This window comes from Lycorma delicatula, chromosome 5, assembly GCF_047948215.1.
Source record: "Lycorma delicatula isolate Av1 chromosome 5, ASM4794821v1, whole genome shotgun sequence".
In the NCBI taxonomy this organism is placed as follows: Eukaryota; Metazoa; Arthropoda; class Insecta; order Hemiptera; family Fulgoridae; genus Lycorma; species Lycorma delicatula.
In genome coordinates, this window is record NC_134459.1 from 6,375,816 (window position 1) to 6,403,186 (window position 27,371).

Consider the following 27,371-nt stretch of genomic DNA (forward strand, 5'->3'; position numbering starts at 1 on the left):
AATTCATCAGTTTTGTGTCAAAAATTAGATGACTGTCCTCCCTCAGTTTCCCTACTCACCAGACATGGCTCCTTGCGATTTTTTCTTATTTCCAAAATTAAAATGTTATGAAAGGACACCATTTAGGGACTATCGATGACATTAAAGCAAATTCATCAGACCTTAAATGCCATTTCATTTGAAACTATCCAAGACTGCTTCACAAAGTGGAAACATTGCTGGGAAAAGTGTGTGAATAGGGAAGGGAAGTGGGAAGTACTTTGAAGGAAACAAGGACCAAAATCTGTAAAATTAATAATAAAGATTAAAAAATTACGGTTCGGTTTTTCTGAACAGACCTTGTTCGTGTAAATGAAAAGAAAATAACTTATTATACCAAGCAACAGAAAATTGCATCAGACAAGTCATATAACTGATCACGTGTGTGTGTTTTTGAACATATATATATAATATGTTATTATTTACATATAACAGGGTCTGTAAAAAATAATATGGGGTTTAAAGCTATTTAACATCTCTTCACTTTGATTTACTCCAAAATGAGTCTCAAATAAGTAACTCTTACAGTTTTTCCTGTAGGTGTTCAATGTGAGCACTTTTCATCAAGCAGCACATATCTAATTGATCAGAGAGTTTGTTCCTTACTTTAACCAGTTTGAAAAAATGGAAGCAACAGCTGTTTCATCAATCCTTTGCCTTAAATCAGGAAAAACTATGGAGAGAATAAACTGAAACTGTCTGATTTTCAAGTTGGCCCCTTGTGTTGAAAATAAAGCTATTTGACAAAAATTGTCATCATTATAAATTAATTTGATTATTTAAAACAGTCAGCACCACTTGAAACTTCTACGATAAACTAACTGTGTGCTATGATAAGATTTTTATTTTGTGAAGGTGTAAAACCAGCTGTAGTTCACTCGCCAATTTTATAAAAAGATATAGTAAAAAGTGTATTAGTCATGTAAATTTTAAAACTGGATTGGACAGTTTAAATCTGATAGAATAGGTGTCACCGATTTTCATCATTGTGGAAGACAGACATTGTGGAAGGAAGTTTTGACTGACACTTCTCAAAATTGTGTTAATGATTTTATTTGCAAGGACAGACATATGAAAAAGTAGGAAATTCCTGAAATTTTTTATGTGAGTATTGGGACTGTCAATTCCAATAACCATGATAAGCTGAGTTGGTGTGAAATACGTTCATGGTGGGTGAAATGAAGGTTTAATCCAGACAGATATATATTCCACTTTAAAGGATTGCTCCTCTTCATTTTTGGTGATAAAAAAGTGGGCTACTGAATTTAAACATAGCTGTACTTCCAGTCAAGATTGTAAATGCTCAGGATGCCCAAAACCGTGACAAAATCATCGCTAAAATCTACAATGCCACATTAAATGGTCGCTATGTGAAGGTGCTTGAGCTTACTTAAATCGCAAACTTAACAGTTTCTGCTGACTTTTCTTTGACATTTTATAACAGTAGATGAAACATGGATTCACCATTACATACCAAAGACCAAGCAGTGGTTGAGAGGAGATGAAAGTATGCCAAAGAAAGAGAAAATGGTTTCATCTGAGGAAACGTTATGGCTATGCCTTTTTTGAATTCTCATGGCGTGATGCCCATAGAGTATCTGGAAAAAGACAGGACCATTCACTGAGGAGTATTACACTTCACTACCAAACTAAGGGTGCTATTCAGGGAAAATATCCATGTCTGTACAAAAAAAGTGCTCTTACACCACAAAATTAAATTTAGAAATCTAATAAATTATAGATTTTCATTTATCACAGATGTGTGAGACTACAAACAAGTCTCAATTTGTTGTGAAAATCTCCATAATCTACGGTTTGAAGTGCTGGTGATTTGGTTCCTAACAATTACTTCTTCTCAGACCTGAAGAAGTGGCTTGTTGAACAAAGATTCATTTCAAATAAGGAAGTCAAAGCTGAGAAAGAGCTTATTTTGTAGAGTTGGACAAATTGAATCTTGAATTATACTAAGAGTAATAAAATGTTGGAAAGGCATCGCTCAAAATGTATTAAATTACTAACTGACTACATTGAAGATGGAAAAAATATTTCTGGAAAATCTTGTTTCTTTGTCAGGCTGAGAACTTTCCAAATAGCTCTTATAAAATTTTAGGCATTCTTTCAAGACACATAAATCATTATGAAAATGGCATTAGCTGTTAGTGTAACTCCAGAAGAACAAATGCTCTATAATATTAAGAATGAGTCATTACTAAATCCTTGTTATTAACATTGACTATAGCTTAAACTTTGTTTAAATCAATTTATTTGTGTATTCTTTGAATCATGTTATTTATCTGTGCATTTTTTGAAGGAAATTATATTTATTTCTTGTATTGCAGGTAACTAAAAGACCACATATCCAAAAATTAACATTTTTTTAACAGCTTTCTTCTGGAATGAAACATGATAACATCATTACAATGAATCCATTAGTAGAGCTAGTTGAGTCAGATAATATTACAGATATTTCTAAAGCAAACAGTTTGGTTGAATCATCATATAATAGAGTTTAGAAAAATCACCAGTTTAAATATATTTAATGGTAATCGTTATTTATTATGATTTTTTTTCTGAAGTTGTAATTTTATATTGCATTTTAAGCATTCTTCAATTTTAAGTTATAGGTAGCTGCATGTTTTTTTACTTCCTTGTACGAAGTGCAAGTAAGTATTGTAATCGCAAAAAATTTCAGTTTTCAGAATTCAACAGAAATATCCATTTTGACCATCCCTGAATTCATTTTTACTATTTCAGCATGACATCTGTACGTATGTACGAGTATCTCGCATAACTCAAAAATTATTAGCTGTAGGATGTTGAAATTTTGGATTTAGGACTGTTTTAACATCTAGTTGTGCACTTCCCCATTTGATTGCAATAGACTGGACCAAAAGTCTCCAATAAAAGCCCAAAATCCAAAACATTTGGATTTTTTACTTTTTCTTAACTGTAGTAATAAGCTATAAGTAATATCATTGAGAACTTTTCAATGATATATTACAAGTGGTACTTATTTTCGTTAGTTCCAGAGTTATAGCCCAATAAAATTTTAATTAATGAACTATTTGGATCTTAAAAGGGAAAGGCACATCAGTTTGAGTCAGACTTCATTTCCATTTTTGTTTTTTTTTTTTTAATTTAAATATATTAATTTATTAATAATTATTAACCTTTGTTTGTAAAAAAATTTAAAATTAATAATTCAATAACAAAAAAAATTATGAAAAGAAAATAAAAAAAATATGTTATAAAAAATATATGTAATTTAATAGGTGTAAAAGGAAGTCATGTAGTGTTCACATCAGATTTTTTCATTAAGTGACAGTATATATGACTTTGTTACACCCTACATTCCTACATTTACAATAAAGAATGTGTTACTGCCTATTACCCAGTAACAAAGTGGTACTGAGAAAGAATTGAGAAACTGATAGCAATAAAATTATTTGTTGTAATTATATCAATCTTTTCATCAATCATTCATTTTCAATCTTTTCATTATCAATCATTCTTCTTGGAAAAGCATTAATCTACATTATTCCCACACCACTTTTAAGTAAATCTTCATAACTTTAAGTATGGCTAAAATTCATTATAAATATAACTATTGTGCTTATTAATTTATTCATAACCTTTGTTCAGGGGTTTGGAGAAAAGAAGGTTGGCTGTTCATCTTAACTGATTTTATTCTTTACTGAACCTGATTTTTTATTTGATTCTTTATTACCTAAGTAATTTTATCTTTTGTTTGTTATTTTGCAACACCTAAATAAACCACTTGAAATGTTTTGAATGACAATAAGAATGATGAATGATCTTGTGATTAAATATGAGCTAACGTCTTAAATAAGCAATAGAGGTTTGAGTGACATTTATCAACTGTCAGTGTATTGACTGCCAAAAATAATCAATGGATGATCAGAAATTGGTAAAGGGTTATGAGAACTACAAGGCAAATTCTATAAGATAATTGAGAAAATTCTTAACGAAGACCACATCAATCATTGAAGTTAGTAAAGGTGAATGAATGGTGTTGAAGCATTTAAGTATTGCCATAGAAATTTTGTAGAAATGGGCAAAGCTTATTAGTCATTAAATTGTTTGGTGGTATCATAATCAAATAGTCTTAGCTATTCCAATCATGTTGTTGAATCATATTCAACATACTAAATTTTGTTTGGTGTGCTGCTGTCAATGCATAGTCAATATCTATAAAGCAAGCCCTAATTTCCTAATTTGTTCCTAATTTCTGACAGAAAAATTTTGGATTAGTTTGACTGCATCAGAATTGTACATTTGTAGTATCATTTAAGTTAAAATTTGTTTGTTCTCTTAGTACAGTTGATTTCCTTTCAAGGTGATTTTTTTAAACATTTTACAGTTCCAGTATTTCTTTTTTTATTTTAATTCAATTTTCAAATTGTAATATAGTTAAATAATTTAAATTGCTTCACATATTCAAAATAGTAAATTAAAAAAAACTCAATTTGTAAAAATTCAATATAAAAAAAATTTTTTGTATCCTTAGAAAAATATTTTCCATCCTTAATATTATACAGTTATTTACATTTATTTTGCATAAGAAATTTTACATGATGTTTCATTTTATTTTTTTGGTTTTCAGTAAAAAATATTCTTTATCAGTAGTTTACTTTAAAAAAAATCGCAGAATACATGACACTCTTTTTTCTGCAAACTTGCTGAAATGGTATGAAACGGACCGTGTAATTATAGTAATAAAAGATTCATCAAGAATAAATTGCATTATGCATTCAATTTTTTATTTACAGATGAAAAATAAAAGTATTATAACTGCATCTAACTACTAAGAACTGCCAGCCTCTGTGGTGTGAATGGTAGCATCTCAGACTTTCATCTGGCGGTCCCGGGTTGAGTCCCTGTCAGGCGTGGAATTTTCATACGCTAAAAAAAATTGTCATTCATTTCATCCTCTAAAGCAATACCTAACAATGGTCCCAGGGGTTAAAATAAAATTAAAAAAAACTACTAAGAGATAAATCATTTTAAGAGTTACAATTTTTTTCTTCTTTATTTTTATTTCTTATATATAATGGACAGAATATATAATTTTAGTTTTATAATTTGTTATAAAATGAAATTTTAGTTTGTTTTTATTGTTTTATTTTTATCCTTATGACTTAATTCTGTTTTATAAAAATTTATTTATTATAACAATCCTAATGTCTACAAGTAAGGCAGTTAATTAATTTGTTTTTTATCAATTTGTTATATCACATTTAATTTATTTGTCACATTTCTTTAGATAATAATTAAATTTTCTTTATCTATTATCTTCTTTGTTTCAATTTTTACAAGCTGTCAATAGTACCACTGATGATGATTTAAAGGAGGTTTGTTTTCTCAACCATAAGCCCCATATTTCAAAACAAATTCAACCCCAGAATTTTTGGAGAGTCTTTAGAGATAGTTGCTATGTTATATTTTAGCCTGTGTTGCAGTTAATTGATGTTTCTGGGATTTGTGATGAAAAAAATATGTATATGTTTGCTTATGCCTAGTAGTTACAGAAATTAGTGACATCCTGACCCCTGTAGGGGAAGACACTCTCCGTTCCTAGCTTTTATGGGCTTTACCGGAAGTCATCTTTGAGACCTTAGCTTTTGACATATTCCAGTCCGCCTCACCCAGGATGCCACTGATGTAACTGCCACGAATGACATTTCCAACAGTGTACTACTATTTAATGAACTCAAAACAAAGCACATCTTACTGAGTCTTAAGTAAGACTGAAAGAATTGAACTAAACAAAGGAACTGAACTACCTACTGTAGAAGGTAAAAGTGATTTCAACACACAACACAAAACATAAAATATTACACATAACTATAATAACACAGTAACATAAAACAAAACAAAGAACAAAAATATAATTAATAAAATGAAACATCAACAAAAACAGAATACAAGAGAAATCCAAGCAAAGTTCTAGATATCCTCAGCAATTCTTTCCTTTGCTAAGTACACTATATAAAACTCTCCACTATCGCCCATTCGGCCAGGCTCCAGTTTACACGGAGAGATCCAACACCGACCCGATAAGATCAAGCCAACAGATGGTCTCTGTGCATATTAACTCGTACTTCGAGCACTCATAAAAAATGTGGTAGGTTTCATCCAATTGTCTACACTGAGGGCACATCCCAGAATCTAACTGGCCGAATTTCTGCATTCTGTCCCTAAAAGCCCGATGCTTGGAAAGAAATTGCGTCACATGTTTATTAGGGTGTATGCAAGAGGTGTCTCATAAACCAACATTTGGAAAGAGATCATGCACGTAACGCCCACCCTCTGCCTCATCCTATATAGCCTACCACAAACGCCCATACTAACAGGACTGAATCTCCAGCCCTCCCATTACCTTTAGAAAACTTCTTAATCATTAATTGATCTTTATTCTTTCCAGCCTGTGAAGAACTGGGTGCACCTGCTCGTGACCCCTCATTCCCAGAAGAGGATGAACAGTCGTCGAGCCTAATTTCATTCATTCCCGTAATCTCCTCGCTAGGTTTAACCTGCTTGGACTTACCATTTTTTCCTTTATGATTTCTGAAATCATAAACACAACAAAATCAGTATCCTAAACAATGTTAACTAATTAAAATTAAACAAAAACAATGTTTACAAACTATAAATATAAACACATAAAAACAATTGGCCAGTAACAAGCACATACACTGATGACTTTTTTTTTGTTCTATTCTCCTTCATTTACCCCGCCTCCTGGAGCCAGATTAAGCAACTAAGCATAACTCAGCTCACCTGAGGGGGGTCTTCGCTTCAAACTACCTCGGCAGAACACAAGGTCCCGCTCAGGTAGCCAGGACTCAAGTCTTACAGTATATACCACACCTCTAATGAGAGGACTCCAATGGGGTCCCCTCAGTAGGACTCCAGTCTTAATGCACTGCCTCTAATGGGAACCCCCAAGGGGATCCCCCACCGAGACTAAGGTCTTAGATTCCCTCCTCCAGAGGCGCTGTGAAGGAGCCCTCGTCCAATCATTGATGATGGATGCCAGAGCCTCCCACTCCTGGATGGGGCTGTCCCCCAGAGACACCCATCAGCACCGAGCAGGCACCCCTTCTTCACGTCGCAGGTGAAGCCTTGCTCTACCTCTGGGTTCATGTCCATGCAACCGACAGGAAGGATACCAGCCTCTCACTGGCAGTCCTTCCAAAGATGACCAGCCTCACCAGAGGTGAAACAGTGGCCACTATGGTCTGGCCCAGTACATGAATTGACCCTGTGGCCCGGCTTCCAACAGCAAAAACAAAGGTCGTCAAATGAACGTCTCATAATCCTACAACCCACCTATCCAATACGGATACGTCCATCAGCCAATAATTTATCCCCAGGATAAACGTTTGCCACATTTTTTTTTTAGTGACCACCTGCGTTGCACATAGGCCGGTCGCATGGACATAACTTCGATCGACACTGACTCCCCCATGATTTTCCAAAACTCTGTAATGAATTCATTCTGATTGGTGAGTACATCCACATCCTTAATAAGGATGTGGACCTTCCTACCATTCCTTCCTGTCACAGCCATAGTGGTGCCCTCGACTTTCACAGAAATATCCTTGCTTATCTGTTCAGCATCACTGCTATTGGCCTGCACCAAGATGTGGAGGTCCTCACCCTAACCCTTACGCATGGAGAAAACCCCGACTTCAAGTAGATGTGTGGTGTAAGTGAGAACGTGATGGATCCATAATCATGCACACACTGATGACATTGACCAATAGCAAACTCCATACAAATAAAGATTAACAATAGCTGTTAAAAAAAAAATAACGTCTACTTAATAAAAAATAAATGTCAGAAACTGAAGTAACATAAACAATAAAAGAAACAAATATACAACAAAACACAGTAGAACGTAGAAATATTGGTTTCAACCCCGTGTGTGCTGTTCAAAGGGAATTTGAACTAATTCAAATTCCCTTTGAACTAGCCTAGATACCCTGTCAGGCTATCTACGCAAATTAATATTAAATAAGACTAATAAAATATTTCAGAATCCCTAAAACAATTACAAAACCATAAACCAAATCATAGTGAACTACCAGGTTGTAAAACATTTTTGTATTAGAACACGACATGACTTGAGAACATTTCCTTTAACACACCCATTGTTGTCAGTGCAGTGTGAGCATTACGTTATATGACAATTATTTTTATGATGATGATGCTGTTGTTTTATAAATGCCCACAAACTTTGATATAACACTCTAACTACAATTTTATCATGGTCTTCAAAGATATGTGGGTCTATGATTCTGTGATAAAAATTGTTGTTGAATTATTATTAGGATTATTACTGGACTATATAGAACTGATTATTTAAAATGTATTTATGACAGTGGAGTACATAATAGCATAGCCCACAAACTAAACTTTCAATTGACATAGTGTGTTATAGGAAATTTTATATCAGTTGTAGAAGCTTTCCTTAAAAGCGTAGGAATACCATTGATATAACTCAGCATGTCTATTCATATTTCAGCATTCATCCCCATGGATCCCACAACTAGTAGAAAGACAACATATCTGTTGATTAAATAAATATTTCTCTTAACAATTAGATCAATAGCACTCAATTTTTCATGGATTAAATTACTGATTCTGCTACAACATACTATGAACTGTCATTTTAAGATATTGCACCAAGAGAACCTGCATGTTTTCTCAGTGAACACTATGAGATGGGTTCCCTAATTGTTTCAAAATTTTCTTCAGTTCTGGTGGAGTGATTTCAACCAAAAGATTTTATTGTTAATACAGAATCATGCTGATAGAAATTTTTAAACAGCATTTCTGTTATCTTTCTACTGGTTGTATATCCATAGGGATGAGTGCTGAAATGTGAATAAAAGACATGCTGGGTTCTATCAATAAATAGTATTGCCACATTTTTAAAGAAAGCTTCTACAACCAATGTAAATTATCCTTTAATAAAATATGTCATTTGAAATTTTACTCTCTGGGAACAGTTTACTCCCCCCCCTCAATTCATATGGATCTGGCTTATTCTCATAGATGTTTTTAATAATCAGTTCTAAATATATAGAACACTCATAATGGTAATCTTTCAATTTTATTTAAAATCTTAAACTGTTAGATTTTATTTAAAATCTTAAATTGTTAGATTTTATTTAAAATGTAAAGTTTAAGATTTTACTTAAAATCTAAAATTTTAACTTATTTAGCTATTATAGTTTCAAAAGTGTTGTTTATCAGACAATATCTGCTTGTTATTTCTTCTTTTTTCATTTATTTATTTCATCTATTTACTTATCTTCTTGCATTTATATATTTTTTTCCTCAGAGTCCACTGATTATGACTGTTTAACCATCAAAGCGGCCATTTACTTTTCAGTCAGTCAACATAATTAAACTTTGTATTCCATTCAGAATTTATAACAATAAAAATCCCACAAAATGCATGGTATATAAATATTTACTTGATATAAAATATAAATTTTTATATATTTATTTTAATATATAAAATATAATTAGACTAGTAAAACTTACGATATTAATTTCCAGTAACTAGTTTTTGCAGTATCCTACATCATCAGTTGTATTAAAATCAATATATATTACATTAAAACATAATATTTAAATTGTTTGTCAATTTATTCAAAATTGTTTTATATTTTTGAAATTTTGAATAATATTATGAACTTACATGTACATTTTGCTGTCTGGTATTGAAAAAATATTTATTTGTATAATTTATATATACTATAGCAATAAGGTATAGAATTGTATGATTTCAAAATGTGAAAGGTATATTTACTTCAACTATACCAAACGAAGTCATTTAAGTTTCATAACTTTCTCTGCTTAAAAATCTTCACTCTTTGAAAAAAATCTTTATCATTAAGGAGTGTCACATGTGAGCATGTGATTTTCATTCTTACATATTATTTTGAGAGTTGATGTGATTTTCATTCTTACATATTATTTTGAGAGTTGACAAGTGTTTTGTTAAGTTGCTTATAACTATTACGAATATGACGTCCAACTTTCATACGATAAATGTTGTGATCATATGAATGGTAATTTAAACGTAGATGATCATTATTTTTCATTTTGTCACATAAAATATTTGTTTATAAAATTTTCAGGTAGCTTGGGTTTTTAAAAAGTATAATCTCAAAATATTCATTTTAGCTTTGTGATTTGTAATTGTACTGTGTAATACATTTATGTTAAATTAATTGTTTTGCAGGTGCCTTGTTGTTTCGAATGATATCTCTTATTTTGGGTGAAAATCTATTTCAACAAGGTATAAGTAGTTTTTTTGCAACTAATAAAGATGGATTCATCAATAGTGATCTTTGGAAACTACTTACAATTGCAGGACATAGATCAGGTGCACTATCTATGAATGTAAGATTTCAGGATGTTGTAGATTCATGGGTTGTACTTACTGGATTTCCAGTTCTAGTTGTTGATTATAATAACAATGAGGAAAAAGTTGCTTTACATCAGGTATGCAGCTTATTTTACTTTATTAAATGTTTCTTGTTTTGCATGAATGTGCTTAGTCAAAAAAGTTGCTTTTCATTTTTTTGGATTTCCTAATGTTTCATCCTTTTTTTATTAGTTATCACTGAAAATGAAAGTTATTACTATTCTGTTGTTATTTATAAGATTCTTAACCACTAACCACATTGATACAGGTTGTATCAATAAAACTGAAATAATTTATTATCAGCTTCTTTCTCTGATGATATAAAAGGCAAAACAGATCTAACTAAAACTTTGATGAAACATATCTCTGTGTACAATATTTTCTTTTCAGGAGAAATGAAAGTAAGTAGAAATTGTTTATACATCTTTTTCATTTATCCACCTTGTGACTTTTGATGAAATATGTATTTCGATACGCATTTTGTAATATACATTTTGTTATGAGACGTATTATGGAGGTTGTCTGAATTATTGTATCATGGAGTTCACATATTAACCTTAGATACACTAAAATAAATAAAAATATATTCCTCATTGCATATTTAAGTATTTCAGAACGTACTGGCAATGTTATAATAATGCATCTTAAAAATGCTAAGAATATACTGACATGGCTATATTGTAATTTGAATTTTTTACACCTAAACCTCTATTGTTTAATAGTCTATATTATCATTAGTATTCTACATTATCATTAAATAATAATAGATGTTGATTATTTTTGTCCTTACTAGTTTTTAAAGTTTCAAATTCTTCAAATGCATTGATGTAGAAGCTTTTACATATCATATCTTAATATAAATAAACTCATTGTTTGTGTATATGTGATCGTGTGGATGGGTATTTATGTACAAAGCCATCTATGAAGTAAAAGGCATTTTTGTTTTATAACAACTCTATTGTATTTAACTTTTTAAATGCATCATAATCTACATTTTTTAAGCTATTTCTCCCCACACTTAACTCATAAGTTCAAACATTACAGGAAATTTAACACCTAAACATTACATTTCATGTACTTACAGGAAATTTATCACTAAGTTCTAATGTGAAATACTGGTTCTCTTTAGATCTGCTTTTTCAGCTGTTTATTAATGAGAGTACGACATTCTGAGCATTGCTCATCATGAACAGATGTCCTCCGTGTTATAAATCAACAATACCTTTAAATCAACATTTCTTTATGTTTCTTTCATTCATTACACTGTCACCATATACAGAAGTATTTTGACAATGCATTTTCACAGGATGAACAATTTATGCATTCAAAGAATATAAATATGACTGATCGTACCTCACAGTCGGCAGGATTTTCAATTTTTTTATTCATTATAAACACATACAAGGTCAATCTTTGACACAGTACACCTACAAAATTTCATAAATTGCTAACAGAACAACTTAGACTAGCTGGCCTTGATCTATTGTTGTGACTGAAACTGCTATGTGCAAACGGTTCTTACTTTCTGAACAACTTACGTTTATTTGTTCCATATTTTCTCCTAAACCACAGGATCAATTACTGACAAACTTGGGACAATTATTATTTACTAACTGAGCAAAATACTATGGGTGTTAGACACTCCTATCAAAACTACTGCAGGACTGATGGGTAAGGTGAGAACCTTAAAACATTATAATAGGTTAAACATTATAAGAGATTTTCATTTTGGAAATTTTTTAACTAGAACCTCTAGCTAGACCATTCTAGATTCTTTTGAATGTTTGTAGAACGTTTTGGAGCACACTTGCAATAGAGAAGATCTCGAAAGTTCTTTAACAATATAAAAGGTGTGAGATATCAGTTGCCTCAGTTTGAACATAAAAGTGAATAAGTTAAGATTGAAATGCAATGTATAAAACTTAGTTTCTTGATGGTGAGGGAATTCAGATCATAGTGTTCAGTAAAATTTCAGATAATATTATCATTGACAAGTGTATAAACTTGAACATAGTGATTTGTATGTCTAAAAAAAATGTAGGTCCATGGTCAAATTTAACCAAAAACGAAGAAAACAAAGCTTTCTTAAACAGATGAAACAGATGATCATTGACAGCAATGGCTTCAGATTATGTGAGAACATGCCAGAACACTGCAGGTGGCTGAATCTGAGGACTTACAAGAACGTCACCTTCAAGAAACGGGCACATGCTAGCACATTGAAGGTAACTGAATCTGAATCTGAGGGATCAATATGAATGTAATATTCAAGAAATTTAGGCAAACACTAGCACATTGCGGGTGGTTGAATCTGAAAACCAACATGAATGTCATCTTCAAGCAAAGCAGAAAAAGCTAGCACATTGCGGGTGGCTAATCTAAGGACCTAAGGACCAACGAGAATGTCGGTCATCATATGCAAAGGAGATTTTGCTCTGGAAAGTTGGTGACAATTTTTTAAAAAAGAAATGGATGCGCCTATGAAGAAATTATGACTTTAACAACTTGGATATAAAGGTAGTGTATAAATGTATATAATACAGACATGAATAGCTTTACATATATATGCAAAAGTATAAACTTAGTTTTGAAATTTGCGTAATTACATGATATTTTTATAATTAATTGGCGGGTATAATTTGATTTTGTATCACCACAAGCATTCCATTCATATACTGCATATTGAAACTTTTCCAATATAAATTAAAAATTTTCATATTTTTCTTTCATACTAGCAGAGTGAGCCACAGGTACTGATGGGACTTATTGCATTACGCAGAAGCACAGCTCTTTTTACTAACTTTAAAGGAAGCAATGAACAAGTGCCATTCAACAAAGTACTAAGCCATTTTCTTCAGAAAAATAGTCTTTAAATTCAGAATGACAATTGCAATAAGTACATATCTTTGTATTCTTTTGAAGAAGATTCCATCCTTTTAGCCAGGAAGCAAGCATTTCAGACTGTTTTTTGGATAACTTTAAATCTCGTATGAGATTGTTAAGATTTCCTTGAGTCAGTAAATAAGGCTCAGATGAACAGCTTTGTTCAAAAGTTATATCACTAGAATCTGTTTCTTTTTCTTCCTGACTTCCATCAGACTCTGAGCTCTCTTCATCTTATGTCACATGTTGTGGAGCCTTTGGTATGGGCAATTCTTTGCAGTGTGGAACTGGTATCATTGCAGATTGCAAGTTAGAGTACACTACTCTGTTTTGATTTTGATGTAATCCCTTTAATGTCTGTTAAGCAGCAATAAAAATCAGAAACGTGATCTTTGGGTTCCCTCCAAATCATAGAGATAGCAAATGGCATATGGCGTGTGCCATTTTTCCATGCAGTAAAAAGCCTAGAACACAATAAAAAACAGATATTTGGGGCTCAGGCCTTTGTTTGGTTCCCGACTTTACACCCAAAATAAAGTTCATAACACTTTTTTACTAATGCAGTAAAAGTGACTTGAGCGTCACTTTTCTTTTCACCATATACATAGCAAAAATTGTTACGATGATTTAAACCAACTCTGGGCATTTTGTAACTAACGACTAATTAAAAGAAATAAAGTTGGAAATATGTAATACACAATAATTCAGACACACAAAGCACTCACAATGACATGTTTACTGGTTCACTACTATTTCATAACTGACACTAAATGAACCAGAACTAAATGAATGATGCCTACACTAGAACATATCTGTACACATCTGAACCTACACAACAGTAGCAACACTACCCTTTGAGTTAGCTCATTTGGTTCAATCATATTTACAATACTCTAGGAGCTTTTACTTCTCAATAGACAAATGAACGAAAAAACGTTTTAAAATATTTAAAAAAATTAAAATAAAAAACTGTGGGTGATGCAGAAATTCCAAATACATATTTGAAAACAGGATAAAATACTGCATAAGTACACTTGTTGGTACTCGTGAGACAAAAATCATGTTGACCAGTGTAATAAAATTACAATAATAACTTTTCAGTTTCATCAGATTCTAGTAATCATACAAATAATAGAGTATTGTATTCTCTAAAATTTCTTGATTGCTTTGTATTATTAGATAATAAATTGTACACCTTCGGAGCTACAAGTGAATAAAAATGCCTATACTGTTCCAATTTTGGTAAAGGCGACACAATTTATCATTCTTACTTAAATTACCCATGGCATATGTGTGCATTACTCTATACATATTACACCTTTTATAAAAAATTTTTTGGACTCTAAAAACAAACAAATATCTTAAAGGCAATATGGTAAGTTTTTTAAAAATTGGTAAAGATTCGCTAAATCTGTTTTATGAGAAATCATTCTTATTACGTATTTTTGTGCTACCAATAATGCATTTATATTAGAATAATTCATACCTCCCCAACAAGTTATACATACCATACATTAATCTCGATTCTATCAAGGAATGGTACAACATCTTTAGTAAGTTTTTTGTACAAAAATTCTCCAAGAAATAAAATTTACACATATTTAATTCTGTTTATTTTGTTTATCTTATATGTTCCTTGCAAAACAGATATATATATAAAATTACTACCAGATACTTAACTGTATTTACTTGCAGTATAGCTTGGTATGTACAATTTATGTTTATATTACATTTTAAATTGTGATATTTTATGCTATATAACGTTTCTGGCAGACATTTTAATTGAAAAATTATATAATATGTATTCATTAAATTTAAATTTAAGTAGTTTTTCATTAACCACTACTTAATTTTCATAAGGTCTTCTTCAATGTTTTTCTTTATTTCATATATCAGCTTCATAATCTAATGATCTGTTACCAGCAAATGTTGTCACTGTACCATTAAATTTTCCATTACATAAATCATTTATGTTTATAATAAATAAAATAGTTCCAAGTACAGAGCGCTGCAGGATATTGTACTTAAACAGTACCTTGAGAACTCATTTTTTCTCTTATCTTGAGCTGTTGAGATCTTCCCCTTAAATATATCTTGAACTATTTATTGTATTGACCTATTATTCCTGGTTTCCTAGTTTTTAAAGCAAAATATTTTGATCAACAACATCAAACACTCTTTTCAAATTCAAGAACAAACCTGCTACTTGTTGACCTTTGTTTTTACCTTCTATTATATTGGACATAAAATTTAAAAGGGTATCTTCAGTATTTTTTCCTTTGTGAGACCATATTGATTTTTATTTAAAAATTTTGTTTTTGTAGGAATCTGTTTTTATAATTTTTTCTAGAAGTTTTTGAGACGCAGATAATAATGATTTATGTCAGTATGGCAGTATTTATTAATGTTTTATCAGAATGCATGTCACTTGTTTGTATTTCTTTCTTAATCTCCTCCACTATAGTTAAAAAGTAATTATTAAATTCCTCCACAATTAAGCATTTGTCTCATTTAACATCATCATCAATAAGTTTTAATGATTCTATTTCACTATTTTTAGCTCCAGCTATTCCTAATAAATGATCTATGCACATCCATTATTCTGTATTATTTTTGGTTCTTGAAAGTAAGATCACTGAAATATTTATCTTTAGTGATTTCTGAATCGATTTGTAATTTATCTTTATATTTTACATAACATTTTTGATATTTATGTTGTTTGCATGCAGTTTTGTTTTTTTATACAATGTATTTCTTTTTTCAATTCTACATACTAGATTAACATTTATTCATGCCTTTAAGGGATTATCTTTAGTTTTACATGTATATATGTTTTTTACTGAGTTGAAACACTCATTGTCCACATCTTCAGATTTGAAGACGATACTCCAGTTTATAGAATTAAGTTTTTCTTTTAGCTTATCAATATTCATGTAAACTTTACTAACATTATCCTTAATTTTATTACATGTTAGACTAAAATTATGAATACTGTGATCGATGAATGATCTGTAGTGTCTTTATCAAGAATTTCAAAATCATAATTTTCAGAACTTATTTTTTCCTTATGTTACTAATATTGTCTATACATTTACTAGATATAAGTCTTGTAGGACTGTTCATTATAAAACTAAAATCATGACCTTGCAGTAGAAGTAAATAAATAGCAGTTGTTGCATTATCGATCATACTAATTATATTTATATCACCGGTGTAAATTGCATTCTCATATTCAGTTGCTTGCAAATAATTCTCTAATTCCTGTAAATAGATATCCTTTGACACCAAATTAAATATGTAGAAAGCAGTTAGATTAAAATTAAAATTGTTTTACTCAATTTCAATTTGTATACCATGTGTGGTATTTAAAATTTATTTTAGAATAATCAATACAATGTTGCCCTCTATTCCTTTTTAATATACACAATAACTCCTCCTGTTCTATAACCAGAATTACTGTTAGAGAAACAGTTACAATTATCTATTTGATATTTAAATAATTCTTCCTCAAAAACCAATATTTCAGTCAGTACTATTATTTCATGCATTTTTCCTTGTAATAATAGCTCTTGTAGAAACAACAAAAGTTTCTTACACAAACTTCTATTATTTTGTAAAACTATACATAATTTTTTTTTGTACCATATCATCTGATTATAAACTATCATAAACATAAACTTAAAAAAATATGAAGATGCATCCCAGCTACACTAAATGATCTACATCAGAAATATATTTAAGTACAATGACTGGCTTCAATATTTTTTGTGATTATAATAAATCATTGTTTTCTTGTTTTCATTTTCTACTTTTCAGCCTACTAGAAGTCAGGATGTTAGCTGATCATATCTTCTCTTTCTCTCCTAGCTCTACCAATCCTTCTATTTTCTTATCCAATATTTTCCATTTTCCCCCATCTTCTCGGTCTTTTTGAGTCTGTTATAGGAGCTGATGGATCTGGGTGCTGCCTGTTGGAATTTGCACCTGGTTGGTGGGCTTCCTGCAATTGGATATGTGGAATAACCCAGCTCTCCCTACTGCATTTCAGTTATGAAAACTGCCTCTACCCTCAGTCCCTCACTTATATCATATGACTCCTATTTCCCTCACTTTTTCTTAATTTCTCCCTTTTTGATCCTCCTCCCTACTGTTTCATCCTGTTTACTTCCTCCCATCTTTCTCCTTCACTTTGGATTGAAACTGTTTGCTTCTCCTTCCCTACCCTGGCATTTGTGTCCCTTAAGGAGATCTTTTGGGAAATATAAACAAATTTATAAATGTGTAAGGCAATTGCATGCTCAGCTCCTGGATAGTAATCCCACTAGAAATTCCAGTAAAAAGTTCATTGGACCTAAACTAAAATCTGCCAATGTACAGTCAGGCACCTTACTATCAGGTACAAAGCAGCTGCTAATATATAACTAACAGAGCTATCTACATTGATTTATTAAATGTTGATAGATCTGTATAGAATGGCAAACTTTATACATGAATCAACAACTATAATTTTTTTTAAGTACCTAAAATAATAATAATAATGTATAGCAAATTAAATATATTAACTAACAAAAAACCAAGCAGGTTAGTAACTGGAGTATGAAGTAGATCCATGTACATTTACAAATCATAGTATGTGGTGAGTGGAAACGATGGGAGGGTAATTGAAAAAAAAGACGAGACTGTTGTTGGGCATAGGATGGTTGCTAGGAGAGTGAGAGCTGAGAATACAGTATTTCAAGGTCTGTGATAGTACAAATAGAAACATACTGTTATTGTCTAAAAACATTTTTGAATGTCTTCTTTAGACATGATTGGTAAAATTGTATTTACAGTATAAATCTTGTATTACAGATGATTCAAACCAATAATCCCAGACTGTACTTTTCATTTCTGCAGTAAAGCATTGATGTGAAGATAAGCAGTTACAATGTGTTTGTATATCATGCAGTTGCACTAAACTAAATAAATTATTAAATCGGTTATTTGAAACCTATAATCTGTTTCATTGAGTTAATTATTAAATTATTATTGTTATTCTGATGAGAAGATGTTTAATTTGACTGGTTTGTCATCTGTCTATGTGCATTAATTTTTTGTTTTCTTAAAACTACATTTAATTTGCAATACACATGTTATTTTTTTTTAATCCTTTGCTGTAATGTTAAGGGTAAAGTAAATAACTGAAAAGAAAATAAACATACTTTTATTAGCAAAGTAAATCATAGTTACACACTTATTTCATAAAAAATTCATAAAAAACTTAATTTTTCTTTGTCTGCAATCATCGTATTTTAACTATGATAAGAACATTCCTTATAAAAAATTATTTTTTTAAACTTTCCTGTTGTCAGTTTCGTATTGTCAGTTCCAGTTTTATATTGCTTTCATTTTTTCCCTCTGGGTGGAAAATTGTTTTTGTGATAATAATTTTCCACCAGTCCATTTTTCATTTGATGGAATTTTCAGTCTCACCAGCCATCATCAACTCTGAAAGCATTAGAATGGATATAATCAATATTTCTCTGTTCTTCACTAGTTCCGTTGTTGAGGTAGTTGTTCATGCTTCCACATTATTTTCCCGGTTTACTGCTGTTCATGTATTAGTGGAGAGCTGGTTGGATTTGTAAAATTTAAATTTATTCATGCTTATGACAAAGTATTTGTTTTTGATAGGTATGGAAAATTCAACTTCAGTCAAAACCTCACTTAGATAGAAAAAACCACAATCAGTATAGTCACTTAGTACCTCGACGTACTGCTGATTTAATAAATTACTTTTTTAATAGTCAAGTCAACCAAGTTGTTTGGCATAGCCAAAACACATCATTAGTAGGTTCTGACTTTGGACAGTCTGAATTTGATATACAAGGAAGTCTTTCAAAATAGGCGTTTTTGTGGCTGCATTTTGGTATTATAAATTGAATCATAAATTTGAATCTTATTCAGCATTTAATGAGTACCAAATAGACCAAGAAGTTATTCTTTGTACCTATGTTTTGAAATGTACTTCTCTGAAGGTACCACTGTGCAAAGGAAGGTTTTCTAAGCAGATATGATCATAAAGATGTGGACTTTTATTTGAAAATTAAGAAAGGGCAAGTGTGCAGGTATTTAAGTCAATGAAATATTAGCTAGAGGAGATATATCTAATGCCACTGTTGTTCCAAATTTCCTTACATTCCTCTATAATATCCTGAGAACAGGGTTCAAACTTCCACTGTAGAAGCATGGATGAATGAGTGTGAATTTTTTGAATTGTGATCATTAAAATATCACATTCATCATCACTGAGTATCATTTGAATATTAAGAGAGTGTATACTTTCTGTACTGGTTACAAAAAAAATTCCTAAGGTGACTTAATGTTATTAAAATTGTTGCAATTTAATCATTATCAGAATATTCATCTCCAGTGGTGGCTCGTGTGTAGGCACTGTGGAACTGCAGCACCCCCTATTTCCACTTGATATTAGGTAAAATTTAATATAATGAATCCTTTTTTCTTTAGTTCTTTCTTTATACTTGTACAATGTATAATCCTTAAGCTTAATGTGTCAGTAGCCATCCCCCAGTTTATGAAAAAGATACAAAAATCTTTATATGGAACTGTGTGCTTCACAGTTCCAGCAGCGTGGTGTTTGTCTGTTGTGGGCACGCACACAAGGGATAGAGCACCGTTGCTCCTGCAGTTCTGACCCTGGCGTGCTGGTGGAAGGTAGTTTTTTTTTACTCCATGTGTTCATGGAACATTCCTTGTTCGATCTCTTTTCTACTTTAGTTGGTGGAAGGAATGTGAAACTGGTTTAGTTGTCTTTTCTGTAGTGATCAGAAGATAGTGGAAAGCAATGGCTCTTTGATTGCCATATCTGTCCAAAAACACGCTGGAAAAGTGAAAGAGAAGGAAATTAGTAAAAAAAAATTATATATTTGTTTCTCTGTATGCAGAAATTTAAATTAAGGGCCATAGGACTTTTGTTTTTAAGCAGACATTTTATTAAGTTATTATTTAATAATACTAAAAAATATTACTGCATTGACATTTTATTATTTATTCGGTTAAATTGAATACAGTTTTTAAGCACAATGTGCTTAAAAATCGTGTACCATATTCTTGAATGTGATAAAGTGTAGAATTAGATTATTATTCTGCTTCCAGCTATTCTAATTGATTCATTCTTTTCCAGTTCCTTTATTTTACAAAAAAACTTTAACCATGGCCTTGAAATTGCCCAGAAAAAGGTTTTCTGGAGCAGCACCCCCACTAATATTAGCTACAAGCCACCACTGTTCATCTCTGAAACAAGTGTTATGCATTTTTCCATATGAGCCTGATAAAGTTTTCCAACATCACTTCATAATGCAAACATTGAAAATTTATGCACTATTCGGCAAGCTTTAAAATTAAAGTGATTTACAAGAGAAATCATAATGTAATTGTAGAAAATGAAATTTTTTAGGGTTTTCTGATCGGACACTTATTAAGCAAGTAAATAAGTACTGTACGTTATGGAAGTTTTTCTTTTATATACTTATTATTTTGCTTATACTAACTTGTATTTTATATATACTTATCATTAATGATATACTTTATCTTTATTGCAGGAAGTGATAAGTATGGATAATCCATTGATTCTCATAGAGAATGGTTGTGATGATTTACATTTAGGTAAGGATATAATCATACTTGCCAATTTACCAGCAGATCAAACAGACTTCTACCTTTTTTCACAGATTTTAAAGGCCGTTGCTAGTTCAGGTCTGTATTTCATTATTATGCTTTTTGAAATTTGTGCTGCAAATAGATTTTTCTCCAGTGTTCATGACAGTGATGAATCAGGTGGTAACAGGTTGTCTCCTAAAGGAATAAAGAGTTGGTGTAAATATAATAAACACTTGGTAGATCCTCAGCAACCACCTTATAAACATAGGAGAAGTATCCCTGGGGCAGTTTTGAAAGTAAAAATACCTGTTTTTCAAGCTTTATCAGACCGTAATTTATCGATTAAGTGTATTCATTGAACTACAGAAAATGTAAATAAATCCTTCAGTAATGTAGTGTGGACAGTACTTCCAAAAAAATGTATTTATAATTTGGCGTGCATGAAGCTGTGTCTACATTCAACAAAAGAAACATTAGTTTTGTGATGTTATTCATAGACTTGGACTTCAACCTGGATATTACATGGTAAAGGCCATAAAGATCTTGACACACAATGAATCTGACAAGCTGAAAAGTCAGTTTCATATTACGAAAGATTAGCCACAAGAGAAAAGAAGGTTGCCAAGATAAAGCTGGAAGCGTAGCAGGAAGCAGAATATGGAGCTGGACTGTTTTTAGGCTGTCTAAAGATGTATTTTATTTTTACAGTTTTGAGAGTTCTATGATTTTAGCACAAAAGGAACATTTTCTCGGAAACCAAATGACCAATCAAGCCCAAATTTTCAGGCATGTCTTTACATACCCATATACACGTTTTAACAAGAGATATTTGTTGAAAATAGTTCCTGTATGTTTTATAAAGTTTAATTGACCAGAATTTGATACATGTCACACTTGAATACAAAAACATTTTTATTTATTTTTTAAATCAAAATTTTTAAAAATCCTCCTCATGTTAAAATATGTATCAAGGATAGAGTAAACAGCACAAACAATTCATAATGATCAGATTAATACAAGCTGAGAAAATGCTGCTTATGTTAGTATCGGGAAGATAGGTTGGAAACAGAACTACTGTCTCCCCTTAAGATAGTTACGTGAATGGAGGCTGCTTGAATTGTAAATTAATTGCGAATATCTGGATTAGAATATGGTCCATATTAATTAAATTAATCTGTGTTTTTTTTAATATATATATATATATATGAAAATTTTATGTCTGAGTGAACTACAATTTGTAAATAATTTTGGGGAAGCAAGAAAAACTCAGAATATAATTAATATTTACATTTTTTTTTATACTGGAAACATACATTTCTGTTATGAATCTATTTCTACATTTTGCTTTATAACATTATTTAGATACCATTTTATCAGTTTCTTTCATTGCTTTTTATGCAGTATCGAAGATATTCATTTGAATTTAATTAGATTTAACTTTAATTTAACTTAAAGAGATTGAATTTAATTAGATTTAATTTAACTTTTGCACAATAGTTCAGATTTTACTTGAAATATCTTAGCTTTCTCCTTCTACAGTTTTTTAACACTTTCCAATTCTCTGCCACTCTCTTTTACTATGATTATTAAGTGAATGAAGTAAATAATTCAGTTTTCTTTCAATCTCTGTTATATTCTAATCATTCTGGTATTTGTAGCAATATTTATTTATTACTGATCTTATGAGTTATATAAAAAAACATCACTTAATAAAAATATTTTAATTGTTAACTTTAAAAAAAACTTTAAATATTTTAATTGTTAACTTTATTTAAATATGTAACTTTAAAAAACAAAATTTTTAAGAAAAAAAATATATATATGAGAACTGTCTAAAAAAATAAAATTAAGGTTAGATATGTTAATCTACGTAAGTAGTATATGCTGCAGATCAAATATTGATATTTTTAATGTTCTGATTTGGGCAATTGTTAATTATAATATAATAACACTAAAGTTAATATTAAATGCATTCTCACAAACATCATCTCTTCAAGCAGATAATATAAATAGATAAAATAATTGTGTTAAATTTTCCTGTCCAGTCATAGAACAAGTTTTTTTAAAAAATCAAGTCAATTGTTATGTATATGAAGTGAATTTAAACAAAGTTTTAGTCTTAACAGCCTCGTGGTTGTATTTTACAAGAAATACCATCAGACAGAGTGGTTGATGAATATCTTGAAACTACATTTAATAGACCTGGTTCTATTCTGGGTTGTCTTGTGACCTGGTTGTCTGGGTTGTGTATATGCGAAGCATATAAATGTTGCTTAAACTTTTCTATACTGATTTCAAGTTCCTATTAAATGATTGCATTCATGAGATGAATAAATTTGTTTGTAATTACCAATTTTATTTCAGCTTTGTGTAGATGTCAACACAGTTGTAACTAAAATACATTGTACCAAAAGTATGCATTATTATAATTTATAATAAAAAGGATTTTTTTAAATATCTTGAGACTTATATAAAAAATTATTGCATTAAAGTAACATATGCTGTTGCTTATAATATAATTTTGACAGTGCTAAAGATAATGTAATGATTGAAGATAGTAAATATGAGCTGTTTTACTAATGAAGCTTCACAAATTTTGAATTACATTGCAGGGAAACTAACTATCTCATATCAGGAGCAGAATGGGTTGTTTTTTTTGTTTTTTTTTTAGATGTAAAGCAAGATTTTCAAAGTAGATAAAAATTTTAGTATTATAATGATGTGTAATTATGTCAATATTTATAAGATAGAATAATTTACATGCTTTGTGTTCATCAGTATTTAATTGTCATATTAAGAAGGATCAGAGAATAATTAATAAATTTACAAGTTAGAGGCCTTGCCTAGCCCTCCAGTAATTGTTTGATAGAACACTGATTTTTAGAATATAAAAGAGAACGAACAGTTTTGAAGCCAATTTTAACAGACCGTAAAACTATGTTCGCAACTTTAAATCTTGAAGTAAATCACAACATTGTAGATTTTCTTGTGAATAGAGTATAAAAAAAAACTAAAATTTTTTACCATAAATTATACTGACTGGAGTTTTACAAAAGATAAGTTTATGGATGCTACTTGTAAAATTTAACAGGATTTTAGTTGTTTTTTCCAATTGTATTATAAAATATACAAAATCTTTGTAAAATAGATAACAAAGATATCTAAGTGTATGGAAAAATATCAAAGGATAATAGATCATAAAATATCATGCACAAGCAAGAGCTAGTCAATTAAAGATATTAATAATTACATGGATCTAGATGATTTTAATAAAGATATAGTTTGTCGTTCCATTCAAGAATTTTATGATAAGAGGGGGAGTATTCACAAGCAGTAAAATTATTCATTTTGAAAAAAAAAATGTTTTCCAGTAGTACATATTACATGTGGAAAATTGTAAGAAAATTAGGGTTCTGCTTTCATAAATGAAATGATCCATACATTTTTGATGGAGAGGTCTGACATTATTCTAGATCAGTAATTTACCTAGATGAAATGCGAGTAAACCAGAACCATTCCAGGAAATGCATCTTGCTGAATTCAACAAGCTGTGGTTGAAGCTTAAGATTCTGGTTGGGAAAGGATCTGGTTTAGGTATTTGCCACGCTGGTTATTATGAACTTGGTTTTATAAAAGACTGTGCTCTATTTTTTCAGTCAAAACATACAGGGGACTTCCACCAAGAAATGAACGGTGATGTATTTCGAGAACGGATTATAAATTTGTTACAGTCTTTGGAAGAAGCTGTGTTATTGTGATGGATAACCCCAGCTATCATTTAGTTCTTAAAGAGAAAGTGCCAGTGACAAACTTAAAAAAGGTGGAAATTGTTTCAAGGTTAGAAAAGAAGAAAATACCACACAGTCCTTCACACACAATTCCTGAATTACTGTCTATTATTAATGAACACAGAATAATACATACTGTTTGAGCTTGAAGACAGAAATGGGACATGAAATCCAATCGAGATAATTTGGGTTCACATAAAAAGTGAGGTGACAGCCAAAAATAGTACATTTCTAATAGATGAAGTAAAAATATTATTGGAAGATGCAATAAACCACGTAACAATAGATGACTGGAGAAAATGCATTAGACATGCAGAAGATTAACTCAGCGTCAAATAATGGGCAGGCTGGAGTAGGTTTCGTGATGAACAAGAAGATAGGGAGGAGAGTGGAGTATTTCAAGACGCATAGTGATAGAATCATTGTAATAAGGATAAAATCAAAACCTAAACCGACAACGATTGTTAACGTCTATATGCCTAAAAGCGCCCATGATGATGATAAGGTAGAGTGTGTATACGAAGAGATTGATGAAGCAATTAAACACGTAAAAGGAGATGAAAATTTAATAATAGTTGGAGATTGGACTGCAAGCATTGGAAAAGGCAAGGAAGGAAATATAGTGGGTGAATATGGGCTGGGCAAAAGGAATGAAAGAGGGGACAGACGTATAGAGTTTTGCACGAAGTATAATTTAGTAATTGCCAACACCCAATTTAAAAATCATAATAGAAGAATATCCACTTGAAAAAAGCCAGGCGATACTGCAAGGTATCAGATAGATTATATCATGGTTAAGCAAAGATTTAGAAATCAACTCGTTGACTGCAAAACTTACCCTGGAGCAGACATTGATAGCGACCATAATTTGGTGATAATGAAATGTAGATTGGGGTTTAAAAACCTGAAGAAAAGGTGTCAGATGAATCGGTGGAATTTAGAGAAGCTTGAGGCAGAGGAGATAAAGAAGATTTTTGAGGAGGACATCGCAAGAGGTCTGAGTAAAAAAGATAAGGTAGAAAATGTAGAAAAAGAATGGGAGAATGTTAAAAAGGAAATTCTTAAATCAGCAGAAGCAAACTTAGGCGGAATAAAGAGAACTGGTAGAAAACCTTGGGTTTCAGACAATATATTGCAGCTGATGGATGAACGTAGAAAATATAAGAATGCTAGTGATGAAGAAAGTAAAAGGAACTATCGGCAATTAAGAAATGCTATAAACAGGAAGTCCAAACTGGCGAAAGAAGAGTGGATTAAAGAAAAGTGTTCAGAAGTGGAAAGAGAAATGAACATTTATTAAAATAGATGGAGCATACAGGAAAGTTAAGGAAAATTTTGGGGTACATAAATTAAAATCTAATAATGTGTTAAACAAAGATGGTACACCAATATATAATACGAAAGGTAAAGTCGATAGATGGGTGGAATATATTGAAGAGTTATACGGAGGAAATGAAGTAGAAAATGGTGTCATAGAGGAAGAAGAGGAAGTTGAAGAGGATGAAATGGGAAAAACAATACTGAGATCTGAATTTAAGAGAGCATTAAAAGATTTAAATGGCAGAAAGGCTCCTGGAATAGACGGAATATCTGTAGAATTACTTGGCAGTGCAGGTGAGGAAGCGATTGATAGATTATACAAACTGGTGTGTAATATTTATGAAAAAGGGGAATTTCCGTCAGACTTCAAAAAAAGTGTTATAGTAATGATACCAAAGAAAATAGGGTTCAGATAAATGTGAAGAATACAGAACAATTAGTTTAACTAGTCATGCATCAAAAATATTAACTAGAATTCTATACAGAAGAATTGAGAGGAGGGGGGAAGAAGTGTTAGGAGAAGACCAATTTCGTTTCAGGAAAAGTATAGGGACAAGGGAAGCAATTTTAGGCCTCAGATTAATAGTAGAAGGAAGATTAAAGAAAAACAAACCAACATAGAAGCCGTAATAAGAAAGGGAGTCCGACAAGGATGTTCCCTATCTCTGTTACTTTTTAATCTTTACATGGAACTAGCAGTTAATGATGTTAAAGAACAATTTAGATTCGGAGTAACAGTACAAGGTGAAAAGATAAAGATGCTACGATTTTCTGATGATAAAGTAATTCTAGCCGAGAGTAAAAAGGATTTAGAAGAAACAATGAACGGCATAGATGAAGTCCTACGCAAGAACTATCGCATGAAAATAAACAAGAACAAAACAAAAGTAATTAAATGTAGTAGAAATAACAAAGATGGACCACTGAATGTGAAAATAGGAGGAGAAAAGATTATAGAGGTAGAAGAATTTTGTTATTTGGGAAGTAGAATTACTAAAGATGGACAAAGCAGGAGCGATATAAAATGCCGAATAGCACAAGCTAAGCGAGCCTTTAGTAAGAAATATAATTTGTTTACATCAAAAATTAATTTAAATGTCAGGAAAAGATTTTTTAAAGTGTATGTTTGGAGTGTCACTTTATATGGAAGTGAAACTTGGACAATCGAAGTATCTGAGAAGAAAAGATTAGAAGCTTTTGAAATGTGGTGCTAT

General features: G+C 31.0%; 1 protein-coding gene across 2 annotated transcripts in view; it reads left to right on the forward strand.

Moving 5' to 3' along the window:
- The first annotated feature begins 2,384 nt into the window (after positions 1-2,384).
- LOC142324686 (aminopeptidase N-like) overlaps positions 2,385-27,371 on the forward strand; it is a 29,827-nt gene continuing 4,840 nt past the window's right edge. For both annotated transcript variants that reach the window (XM_075365580.1, XM_075365581.1), the window contains exons 1-3: positions 2,385-2,581; positions 10,322-10,584; positions 20,992-21,145. In XM_075365580.1, coding sequence (XP_075221695.1) covers positions 10,339-10,584; positions 20,992-21,145 — 400 coding nt within the window. In that variant the 5' untranslated portion in view covers positions 2,385-2,581; positions 10,322-10,338. The remainder of the gene's footprint in view (positions 2,582-10,321; positions 10,585-20,991; positions 21,146-27,371) is intronic.